Source organism: Anarhichas minor, unplaced genomic scaffold (genome assembly GCF_050575085.1).
Source record: "Anarhichas minor isolate MPS153535 unplaced genomic scaffold, ASM5057508v1 ptg000010l, whole genome shotgun sequence".
Classification (NCBI taxonomy): domain Eukaryota; kingdom Metazoa; phylum Chordata; class Actinopteri; order Perciformes; family Anarhichadidae; genus Anarhichas; species Anarhichas minor.
Window position 1 is genome coordinate 963,171 of NW_027466456.1, and position 14,455 is coordinate 977,625.

The window sequence follows — 14,455 nt, forward strand, 5'->3', positions numbered from 1 at the left end:
TATTTGGGGTATTTATCTAAATAAAAACACACTAATCCTACTAAAATACCAGCACAGATCAAGAAGAAGCATTCTAACGTCGTGATAATTAAATAAATTACGAGGGATTTTGTTTAAAAGATAATAACTTGATTCTAACCAAATGGAAGTATCTTGTAAATGAAATATATGGAATGGAAAAAAACAACCATGAGAAGCAGAAATCAAGTTCATATCTTTGAATAAATATGGGAAAAAAACGTTTCTAATGATCCTCCGGTTGGATGTGACAACTGAGACAAATGTGTGTGTTGTTTCCTTCTTTATTGCTACAATGACTTGAATTTATCAGTTATCGTTCAACTATATCCTATTAATTCATATTCATATTTATTTATTAAGGCTGTCCTCAACCAAAGAAGTTCTTACTCGACTAACACTCACGACTTTACCGACTAATCAATTTAATCTTCAGATCTGTAAAACTGAGTTTCTCCACAAAGAATCACACAAAGGCATCACTTTAAATCTCGTGTTTACCAGAAATGTGCTCATAAGTTTCTTGAAAATAATTATTTCAGAATGTAAAAAGCATAAAAAACGACTAATCGACTAAAGTAATCTTAGATGACGAAGAACAAAATGAAAAAAAATAAATGTACACTTGCTGATTAAATATTAAAGATTCATGATTTTCATGTCAGAATCTTGTAAAATATGTATCTTCATGTTGTTGTGAACATCCATTTAAAAAAAAACTCTACGAAAATCTGTTAAAATCTGTCAAAATGTCCATAAAAATAAAACCTGTACCGGCTGGAGTCACTGTAAACTCTTCCACTGTCTTCTCTGTCGGTAAAAGATAATGTTGTGTGTTTATTTCAATATTAAAGCGATAACTTTGTCAGATAACATAATAGCACACAGATCAAGATGTCGACACAACATCCATGAGCTTCAGTCACATCGTTTCCGCTTCTGGAGCAAAGACAGTGATGTTCAGGGACATTCATGTCATTCCCGCCCGTTAAAAGACACCGCAGAGACCTTCAGCACGGATGTGGACTCGATGTTAATCATCTAAAGAGGATATCTCTGTATGTGCATGAGTTCACGAGCTCACACGTCACAGGCAGCAATAAACCGTGAACGATGACAGTGAACGTCTCATCCACCAGCTGGGAAATCAAGTGCTGTCTCTGCAGAATGACTTCAACAAGCAGACAGTGAGGACCTCGAGGCGACGTCGTCGTCTGAGGATCACTCGTGACTTTCTTTTTCCCGCCTCGCTGTGTTGACATTCAGTCTCCGGAAGCCTCTGTGGGCTTTTACCACAGCTGCTTAATCACTTTTAATGTTTCAGGAAAACATGAACAGGTGGAAGAAGGAAAGAGACACGCAGGAATTATAACTATAATATGGATTAACAATGCCACCTGGTGGCTTAAAAAGATCATTTATGAATGCAACATGGCTTTTTCAGGCATAACCTCATACATTTAAAAAACAATCAACTCCAAAACTCTGAAAGACGATAGACGACACAGTCTGCATGCATTTATGTCGTCCTTACTTACTTTGCACATTTGCATCCGTAATCAGTTCCTCCAGAATTTGAGGCCTTGATCAAATCTGAAATAATAACAGTATGTGTGTATGTGTGAGGTTTTTGTGAACACCAATGCCTTATTATGTAGTTTTAATGAGTTAGAATACTTCCTGACTACAGATTGGCTGTGTGGTAATTTGATTAAACACAAACTAATTAAGGAATATGTAAAAAGTATTAAGCATAAAATCTACACCGTAAACTAGATTTTGACACAAGGACTCAGAACCTAAAGATCAAGAAAAAGAAGCAGCGTCATTTATTTTAATCCATGTAAATAATAACTAATATATACACTTTTTATATGTTTGTATACATTTATCAAGACACCTCAGGAAACTGGGCGCAGCAACATTGTACTGCCTCTGTGTGTTTTTTAAATACAATTTATTGAACACACATTAATATAAGATCTCAAAGAGAATACTTAATACAATATAAACGTTATCAAAATAAATGAAAATATAATTTAAAAAATAAGGGGGATTTATGTGAAATTATTCATAGAAATATATAAATAAACAGTCATTTCTTCATCATGACGCATAGACAAGAACAAAGAGACACGATATTTCCCCACAAATCTTTGTTGCTATTTTATTAGTCATTTGTTGCAAATGATAAGAAAAATAGCTTAAAATCATTCATAAAACACAGGAGGGCTTGTGTTTCTCCACTTTCTACAACGAGTATGATATTCACCCATAACAACGATCATATCAAACATGTCAGAAATAGACGAGTTTAAATTCAAATATCAGAAATGTCATTTACCGAAAAGTGTATTTGTATACCCAAAATCAACAGGGCATGAGTCTGTCACATTACAAAAGGTAGACTTCAATTACTTTTTAATATATAAATTCTGTTGCCGGGTAAACCTTATGAATAATCTGAATTTTGGGGAAATATGCCATTTAATAAATTCAGAATGTGCTTTATCAATAAGAGTCAACGTTTACATATCGTACCTACACAACTGTATCATATAATCATGAAGTGTTCGAGAACAGCACTGATAAATGTGTTATTACCACAGTCTACGGTTATTACTGCCTCTGTGAGTGGATCAGGGCGGATGTTGACACTGTCGCTGTCACGTGACGTCCGAACCCGGAAGAGAGAGGGCGGTGCTTCGCAGAGGGCTGTTGGGCTGATATACCAAGGTAGGCAACACTTATGAATTCATAACGTTACATCTGTCTGTTATAATACTGACGGTGTGCATTTCGATTCAAAATCACAGTAGATTATTATATTATGTGGTCAAACCTTCGCCTGTTCTGCGTCATGGATGCTAACAGGGAGCTAGCTTAGCTCTCTCGAAGCTAGCAGGAGCGTTAGCATACAGCTAGCTAGCTAACAGACACAGAGGACAACATTTATTTTAGGAAAGGTGCTTTTTTAGGGTGCTTTATTACTCTTAAGTCCAAAGTCAATGTTGTGACGTAGGTTAGCTTATTTATTGGTTTATTTAATAAGGGACAGTGCACATTAATAAAAACATTGCTGTAAATGCTCCACAGTTAGCCAAGAGGCTACTTTTCATCCGTAGTCATCAGGAGAGATATTACAAAGTGAACCTAACAACAGAATATAAGATTACATTTACAAAGTTATGCAATACTGACCCTTTACAAAGCGTGCAGAAATAATGAAGAAGTGAGAATATCAATATAAGTAGTATCATCATTCAGGAGACTCTTATACTACATTGTCAAGTACTAACAAGACAAATTCAACACACGCAAAGCAAATATAATAAGGGATAACAATGTTAAATAGAAACATGGAGTAAAGACAAGATTATGCTGCATTGTTAAACACTAAAAAACATCCATGTCAGAGGGGGTATCACTGCTTTTAGACCGCATTGGACCAGTTCCAGATCAAACATCATCATACCTAGACTAGTCATACCTGGACTAGATTATTCAAGAGAAGCCAGAATCTCTTTAAAAGTCAAACTCTTTATTCTATTAGTAAAACTGCTAAACATCTAGACCTCATTGAACCAGATTTCATTCTAAAACACTCTACCTAGACTGTTCATATCTGGACTACATTATCCCAGAGAGGCTAAATATTCTTTAAAACACTGTATTCTATTTGTGAAAATGCAAAAACAATCTTCACATTGAACCAGGTCCAGATCAAAAACCACCAGACCTAGACTGGTCAATGTACAATTGTATCACAGAGAAGTCAGAGATTCAATTTCAGATTTGTGAAAGATGTATTAACTAAAGTCTATTTGTGAAATTCAAAAATCATGAGATCGCCCCGGCAAATCTGGACCGTGTCCTATGTAGTCCGGATTTGACAAGTCTAAGTCTTTTCACAAATAGAATTAAGTTTTCACGAATCTAAAACTTTCTCTGGCCTCTCTGGGATAATCTAGATCAGATTTCACCAGTCTAGGTATCATGGTTTTTGATCTGGACCTGGTCTAATGTGGTCTAGATGTGAAAAAAAACTGTGAAATCTCCAATTTGTTGCAGGTTTCACTGACATCTTTCTTAAAGTGAGTTTCCGACAGCGTTAAGGATCAAAATGTCGCTTGCGAATCAAACGCTAACTTCAGTTTTGTCCTGATACTGGGGAAGGAAATGCTATTGAGGCTAAACGGCGTGTAAATCAAATTTAAAGCGAGTGTTCGTGCTCGCATGATGGATGTGTGTCTCTTACCGTCACAATAATAAACACCTGCTACCTTCTGTACGGCAGCATCCGCCATGACGGCCATCAAGCATGCTCTCCAGAGGGACATCTTCACGCCCAACGACGAGCGTCTCCTCGGCATCGTTAACGTCTGCAAGGCGGGAAAGAAAAAGAAGAACTGCTTCCTGTGTGCGACGGGTAAGAGGAAAAACAAGTCTGAAGAACTGTTGCTGATAACAATGGAAATATATTCTGAAATATTGTGTTTTCTTTGTGTTTCTTCCTCCAGTTACCACAGAGAGGCCTATCCAGGTCAAAGTGGTTAAGGTGAAGAAGTCCGACAAAGGGGACTTTTACAAACGACAGCAGACGTGGGAGCTCCGAGATCTGACAGAAGTAGATGCCAAAGATGCGAGCAAGGTCGGAGAAATCTCTTGCTTTTCTTTTCTTGTCCCAGAACCTCGTTCACCGCTCACACCCTCCTCTTCTGACTCTCGCTGTTCAGGAAAACCCTGAATTCGACCTCCACTTTGAGAAGGTGTACCGCTGGGTGGCCAGCAGCGCGGCCGAGAAAAACTCCTTCATCTCCTGCATCTGGAAGCTGAACCAGCGGTACCTGAGGAAGAAGGTGGAGTTTGTGAATGTCAGTTCTCAGCTGCTGGAAGGTGTGGAAACGCTCCGTCTTTACTGTACCCTCCCCTGTGAGCGCATGATTTAATTATGATCTCCCTCTTAAACCAATAATGTGTGTTGGTCGTGTTTGAGGCGTTCTAATGAGTGAGAATCTCTGCTGGATTTTTGTTTAATTTATTTATGAATAGCAGGTTTTTAATAAGTATTGGACCTCTCCTCTGTATCTTGGCTTGTTGGTTTGGCTCTCCGTGTTAAATTCTTCTTTATTCTCGCTTTTCTCTCTGAAACTTTCTCTGGCCAGAACTTCCTAAAGCGGAAGGTTGGTAGGACTTAACTTCCCCCCCTCTTCACTCCTCTCCATTGTTATCTATCTCATGACCTCAGCCCCCCCCCATTCTCATTAGAGACTCTCACCTCCTTAAAGCTCCAGCTGTGTGAATTATCTGACACTAAATACGGACGGCATGATTCATGTTTTTCTATAATCATAACACACATTTAGGTTATGTTTTACCTCATTTACGTGTCCATTCCACCTTTAGTTCATATGATTATTCACTGATGTGTGCATTAATGTACTCTGTATATTTTGACCGAAACTTGGAGCTCATATTGTTTCTTATTTTTCCAGAGCACAGATGTTTATGTTTTTGTACTTTAATTAAATTTACAGTCTTTTTTAATCAAGAACAAACATAAGAAGTGCATTTAGCTGATAGTAGTTATTCCAGATTGCAGGAATACTTCTTCCATCTCTCGCAGAAAATGAGTAGCTGCTTTAAAATGTGTTGTTCTTCCCCGTCACCGAATGTATTTTTGTCTGTAGTTGTTCTTAGTAGAGGTGTTTTATGAACCCTGATGTGTTGGAAGATATCAGAATGTGTCTTGGACTCGCTCTTGTCTTCAGCGTGCGTTTCCTTCTCTGTCTGTGGCGTTAGAGTCCGTGCCGAGTGGCGAGAGTCAGAGCGTGGCCGGAGGCGACGAGGACGCCCTGGACGACTACCAGGAGCTGAGCACCCGCGAGGAGCAGGACATCGAGAGCATGATGGAGATGTGCGAGTACGCCGTCTCCAACGCAGAGGGCTTCGCAGAGCAGCTCTCCAGGGAGCTGCAGGTCCTCGACGGGGTGAGTGAAGTGAAAGGTATCGCGATCTTATGGACAGAAATGATTTCATATTAATACCCTCTTCCTTTTTGACCACTATTTAAGGCCAACATCCAGTCCATCATGGCGTCGGAGAAGCAGGTCAACATCCTGATGCAGCTGCTGGACGAGGCGCTGGGCGAGGTGGACACCATCGAGGGGAAGCTGAGCAGCTACGAGGAGATGCTGCAGAGCGTCAAGGAACAGATGGACCAGATCTCACAGAGCAACCGCCTCATCCAGATCAGCAACACCAACAACGTCAAACTGCTGGACGAGATCCAGTTCTTAGTGGTTAGGAGCACATTTAGTACTGATGTTCTGCAGTGTGTGTGTGTATGAGGTTCTCCTCCACAGTCAGGGTTCTACTGCAGTAGATGAGTTCATAGAAACAGACAGGAGAACCAGCACGGGAGCAAAGTGATGTTCTGCTGTGGACGTATGTTAGACTCTAACAGAATGTCTCTCAGTTGAAGTGAAGCTATATTCAGAATGTCTTCACCTCTTCACCTTGCTGTCAGACAGACCTTTCTGAGGGGAACTCAAGCTGTTATCTATGATCTCTACAAACACACCAGACTCCATTCACTCAAACACTGATTCTACCTCTCAGGACACAGGAGCTGCTGCTCTCCTGCTGCCTCCATCTGTTGCTGAGTTTGTGTTGTTGTGAGACACAAACACAATAACAGATATGAAGCCATAACAATACACTATTTTAATTGCTGGATTGTTTTTCTCTCTCTTGCTGCCTGCGTCGTGTCTTTCCTCCTGTAGAACTACATGGACCTGTCAAAGGGACACATCCGAGCCTTACAGGAGGGAGACCTGACCTCCCCTAAAGGCATCGAGGCCTGCATCAACGCCTCCGAGGCTCTTTCCCAGTGCATGAACGTGGCACTGCGACCCGGTTAGTTTACACATCGCACTTGTCGATCAACTAAATCTTTGGCGTGGATACGAGCAGATTCATTCAGTTTATTTGAACGTTAAATGCTTACAAATGCCGATACGTTTTCGTGAGATTAGTGTCTTTTTTCCCTCCCGAGGCCACGAGAAGCTGATGGCTGTGACGCAGCAGCACCTCCTGTTCGCCGAGCTGAGGGACACCTTCGCTCGCCGCCTCACCAATCACCTCAACAACGTGTTCGTTCACCAGGTAACAGCAACGCCAGACTTACTAATTATATACAACGTGTTAAAGAGCATTTAGTGTAGCATTGCTCTGATTTCTAAGTTGCAGCTACATAGGAAGATATCCTTTAAACTGTATTTTTACTGATTTAATGTCCCTGGAGCATTAAATATCTACAAGAGCATCTATAAACGAGTATGAGGATGTTACATTTTTCTACTCTGCTACGTTTCAGAGAGAAACATTTTCATTTTTTACTAGTTTAGTAGATAAAGTAGTTACAATTTGCTCCATCTCGACCAGCTACAACAGTAAAATGCTGCTTACACACGGTGGCACCAGTATTAATATTAATAGTAATGTCATATATAATAATATATCGGTTACAAGGGACATTTTACTGCAGAATGAGTACTCTTTGAGCTTTGCTATCAAACAGGCTGTTTGTAAACTGTTATGGTTTGTTTTTTGGTTTAAATGATTCATTTAGTTGCTCAATTCACAAAAGGTTAGCGTGTCTTTCAAGCCCGTTAAACCTGCACGAATAAGACAAAAAGAGACCGTGTGATCCTTAAAGCACCCGCGGCTTTAAATGAGCTAATGCGCAGCAGATATTTGGTGCAAATGTTACTTAAAGTTCTGTCCAACTAAGTAGAGGGAGCAGCTCCTTTACTTTGAAGCAGATTCAAGACTAAAACCTTTTGTCGTTCTCACAACTTGTCATTGTGAATCTGCTGCGAAAGGGAGTCTCTCTCTCCTGTTCTCCCTCTCCCTCACCCCCGTCACGGACTTCCTGTTTATCCGTGACTCTCTTCCTCTCCTTGTGTCATTTCCTTCCTGGTTGTGTCCTCCCCTCCTACTCTTGACTCTCCGTGTTGTGCTCACTTTGAATCATCCCTCTCTGATCTCTCTCTGTCTCTGTGTGTCAGTTCAACTACTTCAGTCACTTCAAAATGACCATCCCTCAGTTCTATAGGTCCTCCTGTCTGTCGCTTCCAGTGAGTACCCTCACAGCCCCCCCCCCCCCCCGCATAGTGTTTGACCTCTCACACCGTCACTCCAACTTACATGAGACCTCCTGCCCTCCATCTGCCTAACGCAGCCCATTCTTTATTGCATGGGGTACGTTTTCTAACTACTTAACATCTCTCATTTGATGTCGAAGCTGACGGGCCACTGCTCATCTTCCTCCTCCTTCATCAACAGTCTGCACTCCTCACAGCCGAGGGCTCTTCTTTTGTGTTTTGGTGCTGTCTCATGTGATGAAGTCCTGTGCCTGTCTGCTCTGAGTGCATGTCAGTGGATACTGAGCAACATGACGATGAGGGGGAAGAGAGGAGAACGTCAGTACGGCAGAAAGAGAGTTTGAGTTGAAGAAGTGTTTGTTTACCTCGAAAACATTCGTTTTTTTGTGGTAGTTTGAGGCAACATCCCCAGATGTTTGTGATGAGTAAATATTCCTGGTGTGTTGAGTGTGTTTGTGGATGGAATGGGACACTAATATTCGGTTTCAGTCTACACTAACGCTTTCATTGATTACATTTCTAACTGTCTGCCGTCGCTCTGTCGTCCAGGGCCACGACCAGAGCTCCACGCTGTCGCAGCACACGGCCGAGCTGAGCCTCCCCAAACACAGCCCCCTCCACAGGGACCTGCTGCGCTACTCCAAGCTCATGGAGTGGCTGAAGAACACCCACCGGGAGAAGTACGAGGGCCTGTCGAGGGTCAGTGCTGTTATCTGGCTACGTAGTTAAAGGAGTAGTAGAGAAACGCCTACATGACGGAATTTCCGAGATTCTTTTTTTTTTTTTTTTTTTTGTTGTTTTCTTGTAAATTTGTGACCTTAATTACATTTTCATCTAAGATAATTTTATCTGTTAATATTTTTTTTCTCGTATTTTGTGAAATCTTTTCTGGCAAATTTACATTTTAATCTCAGAGTATCTGATTTTTCTTGCACATTTCTTTCCTCTGAATATTACCCCCTGACTTCGTTAATATTAGAGATTTATTTAAAAAATTTTTTACCTACAATGAGCCCAACATATCGTCGTACACCAGAGCTAGATGAGAGGATTCACACCACTCATATCTGTCCGTTAAAGTTGTCATCCCGTAGATTTCAGTCCCGTGGTGACAGCAACACTAACAATGAAAACTACTCCATAGAGAAGTCATTTAATGGCTGTTGCAGGAAAGAAATGCCGACCATAAACATTATCAATAACGGCGTTAGATTCCATGAAAATCTGAAGAATTATAACTTCAAGAATGAAGCTGCAGCCAGGAGACGGTTCGCTGAGTCAGTCAAAATGTTGAGTTATTCCTTAAACACTTGAGTACTCAAGATGTGATGTTTTAGACCTAAACAAATGTCATCTCCCCTTGTTGTTTTTAGACCTACGTTGACTATATGAGCAGATTATACGAACGAGAAATCAAAGACTTCTTTGAGGTCGCCAAGATAAAGATGGCAGGTACAACCAAGGAGGCCAAGGGCAAGTTCGGTGAGAGCTGCAGCGAAGACGTGAAGCACGTTCGTCTTATTGTGTGTCTCAAGTAACAACTGTTTTTGTCTTCTTGCTTCTTTTTTTCTGTACCATCTAGTTTACTCAACGGCAATGAGAATTTCACTTGCATCTCCAGATTATTTTGTCCAGTATTGTTTATTGTACTATCGAGTTATTAGTGTATAAATAAGGAAACAGGGCCTCAACGTTTTACGGTCTTTTCTGCATCACATCTGTTACCAAAAGCATATTTTTACCAACTAATGTGTGCTCGTAAGATGCTTGAGTCCTGCCCCTTGTTTTACTTTTGAAGGACCTCACATGCTCTGAATTCTCTGCTCTTTTGAATATTTAAAGTCTGACGAGGACTCTAGGTCGAGCATTCTAGAAACTCTGCTTCCTGCATTCTGTGTCGGCTTTTCCTGCTGAAAACAAACATAAAAGAAGATTGTTTTCCAAAAGGTTTTGTCCGAGCTACCAGCATAGCTAAGCCACCGCAGTGCACGTCAGCATATATGTAACTGTGTACGTCTAACATCCAGCCTCACCCCTCCCCATGCTGCATGTTCTGAGCTCTAACCTGTCTCTGTCTCTGATGCCCGCCTTTCTAACTGGCTGCAGCCACGCTTCCGCGGAAAGAGAGCGCACTCAAACAGGAAACGGAGAGTAAGTACGACCTTCGGCAACAGAGCTGTTCCACTGTCAATTACCGCCCGCTGCTTCTCACCACTCCGCCTGACACCGCCGCACTAAAAGGAAAACCTTTGCTCGGCGCCCTTCGCTAACCCCGACACATACCACTTTATCAGCCCTGCCACACCATTACCTCTCCATGGACCTGGTTGGTTTGTGATACATCTTCACAGTGCAGCTGAATGCATCGTCAAATCTTCTGATTCTATGAGAAAAGCCAAATGAAAGCTAACCTTTGATATCCATGTTATTTTTAAATCATTTGACTGCTTAATTTATTGAGTAATACTGTCATAATTGACTGTTTAAACGGCTGCCGGGGTTGACTCTCTCCGACTGAACACCTGACGTGCGTGCTGTGTTAGGTCTCCACGGCAGCTCTGGGAAGCTGACGGGCTCGACCTCGAGCCTGAACAAGCTGACCGTGCAGGGCTCCAACAGCCGGCGGTCCCAGTCGTCCTCGCTGCTGGACATGGGCAACATGTCCGCCTCCGACCTGGACGTGGCCGACAGGACCAAATTTGACAAGGTGACAGATATACACAGATTATTTCTGTTTAACCAAACTATTAATCTGAACTCACTACTCACTGTGGCCTTGTTTTCACTGAAATATAAGAATCCTGCACGTCTATGGAAACACAATCACGGCTAGAAGTCGGGAGAGAATGCTGTCTTTTGTGCTTTATAACATAGTTATAACGCCATAAATCTACATATCCAACTTTTTCCAAGCGTCCACCAGTGTTTCCAATAAATAACAATGGAGTCTCCACGTGTTTATACATATTTAACTATTTACATTTTTACAACCTCTCGTCTGCTATGTGCCTGCAGTTCAGTCAAAGTTTCACCAAATTTTCTTAATGTGACTATTTTTTTTACAGAATCTGTTTGGGGCAAAGAGCTTCTTTGGGAGAACTTTAAAATGAGACATTTGGAAAAGTGTTTTTGATGAAATATCACAATTTTAAGCTTTTCATTTGGTTGCTTTTCCTGATAGAAATGTTTGTAACACATGATGTGTTCAAGGACCGTGGGAAAAGTTGAAAATCCGACAATAACATCAGTTTTTACATGCTAATGTGTATTTTTGGCCATTTAAAAAAAGAAAAAATATAGCAGATTAGAAGGTAAAATGTGTAATGGAAATAAAACTATGTACACGTGCTCTGTATTAAACGACTTTCTCTTTTACAGATATTTGAGCAGGTCCTCAGTGAGCTGGAGCCTCTGTGTCTGGCTGAACAAGACTTCATCAGCAAGTTCTTCAAGCTGCAGCAGCACCCGGCAGTCATGCCCCCCCTCGCTCAGGTGAATCTTAACCCTTTAACTCTACGTCAGCGGCGTCAATCTGAATTTTGTCTTGCCCGAGATATATTTCAGAAATAACGGGTGCATCGTCATCACGTTTCTTCGGATTTGTCATGTTTTGTGTTTCTTGTGTTGACAGCCTGAGACGGAGGAGACAGATGGAGGCACGCTGTCAAGAATGCCTCCCCAGGCTGAACACAGACAGTCTTTGTCCTCAGAGTGAGTAGTTTCACATCGTCGGCTGACAGTTATGCTGCAAAAAAATAACCCGTCTATTACTTGCAAAAAAACATTATTTATATATCGTCCATGAAATAACCGCTTCTCTTTGTTTCACCTCTTTTTTTATGTATTTTCGTGACTGAAGGAAAGACGTCGTGCGGCTGATGATGAATAAGATCTTTCAGAGCATCGAGACGGAGCTCAACAGTCTCATCGCTCTGGGCGACAAGATCGACAGCTTCAACTCTCTGTACATGCTGGTGAAGATGAGTCACCACGTGTGGACCGCCGAGAACGTCGACCCGGCCTCTTACCTCAGCACGACTCTGGGGAACGTTCTAGTCACTGTCAAGAGGAACTTTGACAAATGCATTGTGAGTAGAGTCCAAAACTTCTCGTCTTTTTGACAAATAGACAAAGTATAAAGGGAAAGTTTACCCCAAAATCAAAAACACACGTTTCCTTTAGTGTTATTTATCAATCTAGATTGTTTCGGTGTGAGTTGCCGAGTGTTGGAGATGTCGACCGTCTCCATAGACTGTATATACGAAGTAGTCGTAGTCGGCGTGACGTCACTTATTGGTTTGTGGACTGACGTTATGAATCACTGTGTAGCCCCGCCCCTAAAGCATCCCCTGCTTTATGGTCTGTTTGACTCTAAATGGACCATAATGTACTAAATGAACATCATGCTGTATTGAAGAAGACTTGAAACTAGAGATTGAGACCATAAACTCATGTTTACAATGTTTACTGAGGTAATAAATCAAGAGAGAAGTAGAGTCATTTTCTCATAGACTTCTATACAACCAGAGGAGTCGCCCCCTGGTGGACACTAGAGAGAATGCAGGTTTTAAGAGACTTCAGCACCGGCTTCACTCTTCAGAACCGGAGGTTGCCGCCTGGTCTTCTCCAATATAATGGGACTAGATGGGACTAAAATGTGAAGACGTAGATGCACACATCAGGAAGCATGCATCTATTTTTTGGCACTTTTTGCACCACAAGCCCATTATCATTGTAGAGAAGACAGACATCTCTACTGCCGATGCCTCCAACACTCAAAACATTCTAGATTGATAAAAAGCTCTACAGGTAAGAGGAAGAATATGTATTCCCTTTTCAGTTCTTACACATATCGTGCTATGAATTTAATACTACGTGTCTTTTCCACAGTCGGCTCAGATCAGACAGATGGAGGAAGTGAAGATCTCCAAGAAAAGCAAAGTCGGTATCCTCCTCTTTGTCACCGGGTTCGAGGAGTTTGCCGAGCTGGCTGAGACGATCTTCCGTAACGCTGAGCGCCGAGGGGACCTGGACAAAGCTTACGTCAAACTGATCAGGGCTGTCTTCGTGAACGGTGAGACCTCTATGTGGTCTGACCTGCTTTAATTGGCTGGAGACGATGCGATGCCCCCGCAAACAAACTCCTGAATATTTTTTTTTTTTTTTTAGTGGAGAAGGTCGCCAATGAAAGCCAGAAGACGCCGCGGGACGTTGTGATGATGGAGAACTTCCACCACATCTTTTCCACGCTGTCGCGTCTGAAGATCTCGTGCCTGGAGGCAGAGCGGCGAGAGGCCAAGCACAAATACACGGACCATCTGCAGTCCTACGTGATCAACTCTCTGGGCCAGCCGCTAGAAAAACTCAATGTAAGTCGGGGGTTATCGCAAAGTTTCTTCGCGTTCCTGGTCATGAGTAGATACGCAGGATGTGAGCATTTACAGAGAGGTTGTATTCGATGCATCATAGCTGGTTAACCTGTTATCTCCCTCCTGCAGCATTTCTTCGAAGGTGTCGAGGCCCGCGTGGCTCAGGGCGTTCGCGAGGAGGAGGTGAGCTACCAGCTGGCCTTCAACAAACAAGAGCTGCGTAAAGTTATCAAAGAGTATCCTGGCAAGGAGGTGAAAAAGGGACTCGACAACCTTTACAAGAAGGTGGACAAACATCTGTGTGAGGAGGAAAGTCTGCTACAGGTGAGAAAATAAAAAAAATAAAAGTGTTATGAGGGGAAACTGCTGGTTGAGATTCCTCGTCGTCTCTGATTCGTGCTGATTCTCTCCACCAGGTGGTGTGGCACTCCATGCAGGAAGAGTTCATCCGTCAGTACAAGCACTTTGAGGACTTGATCGGCAGATGCTACCCTGGATCTGGAATCACCATGGAGTTCACCATCCAGGACATGTTGGAGTACTTCTCCAGCATTGCTCAGTCCCATTAGTCTGGCTGCTATATGCACTTTTCAAGATTGATTCGCCTCACATTGGCTGATGATACACTAGCTACTCACTAACTATCATGTACTGTTTATTTGTTTTTGTTTTTTGGACGATGAATATTTCTTCTGTGTGTGTCAGTGTATTTTAATGAAAGGGATTTGTACACTTGACAGTGGTGCAGATGTTTCTGCATTGTGTGTGTGCTTGATTCAACAGATGCGCTCTAAATACTTAATCGTTTGTTGTATGTCTATTATTTCTTTATGCCATATGTACATAATAAATTTGCTGCTGCCAACCTATTCAATTCTGTGTCCAATATTTGTAGTTATC

General features: G+C 41.9%; 1 protein-coding gene across 4 annotated transcripts; it reads left to right on the forward strand.

Annotated features, from left to right (window-relative positions):
• The first annotated feature begins 2,693 nt into the window (after window positions 1–2,693).
• On the forward strand, window positions 2,694–14,424 carry exoc1 (exocyst complex component 1). 4 transcript variants are annotated; one of them, XM_076087361.1, is made up of 19 exons: window positions 2,694–2,754; window positions 4,316–4,447; window positions 4,539–4,669; window positions 4,755–4,914; window positions 5,821–6,008; window positions 6,093–6,320; window positions 6,804–6,936; window positions 7,076–7,185; window positions 8,736–8,885; window positions 9,560–9,668; window positions 10,293–10,337; window positions 10,730–10,893; window positions 11,565–11,678; window positions 11,818–11,897; window positions 12,046–12,274; window positions 13,077–13,260; window positions 13,356–13,555; window positions 13,685–13,879; window positions 13,972–14,424. In XM_076087361.1, exons 2-19 carry the CDS (start codon window positions 4,324–4,326, stop codon window positions 14,122–14,124), a joined length of 2,697 nt encoding a protein of 898 aa, XP_075943476.1. In that variant the 5' UTR covers window positions 2,694–2,754; window positions 4,316–4,323; the 3' UTR covers window positions 14,125–14,424. The 4 variants fall into 4 exon arrangements, with proteins under 4 accessions (XP_075943476.1, XP_075943478.1, XP_075943480.1 ...); XM_076087363.1 differs by lacking the exon at window positions 10,293–10,337; XM_076087365.1 differs by lacking the exons at window positions 2,694–2,754; window positions 4,316–4,447; window positions 4,539–4,669 and having other exon boundaries at window positions 4,762–4,877.
• The last annotated feature ends 31 nt before the right edge of the window (window positions 14,425–14,455 follow it).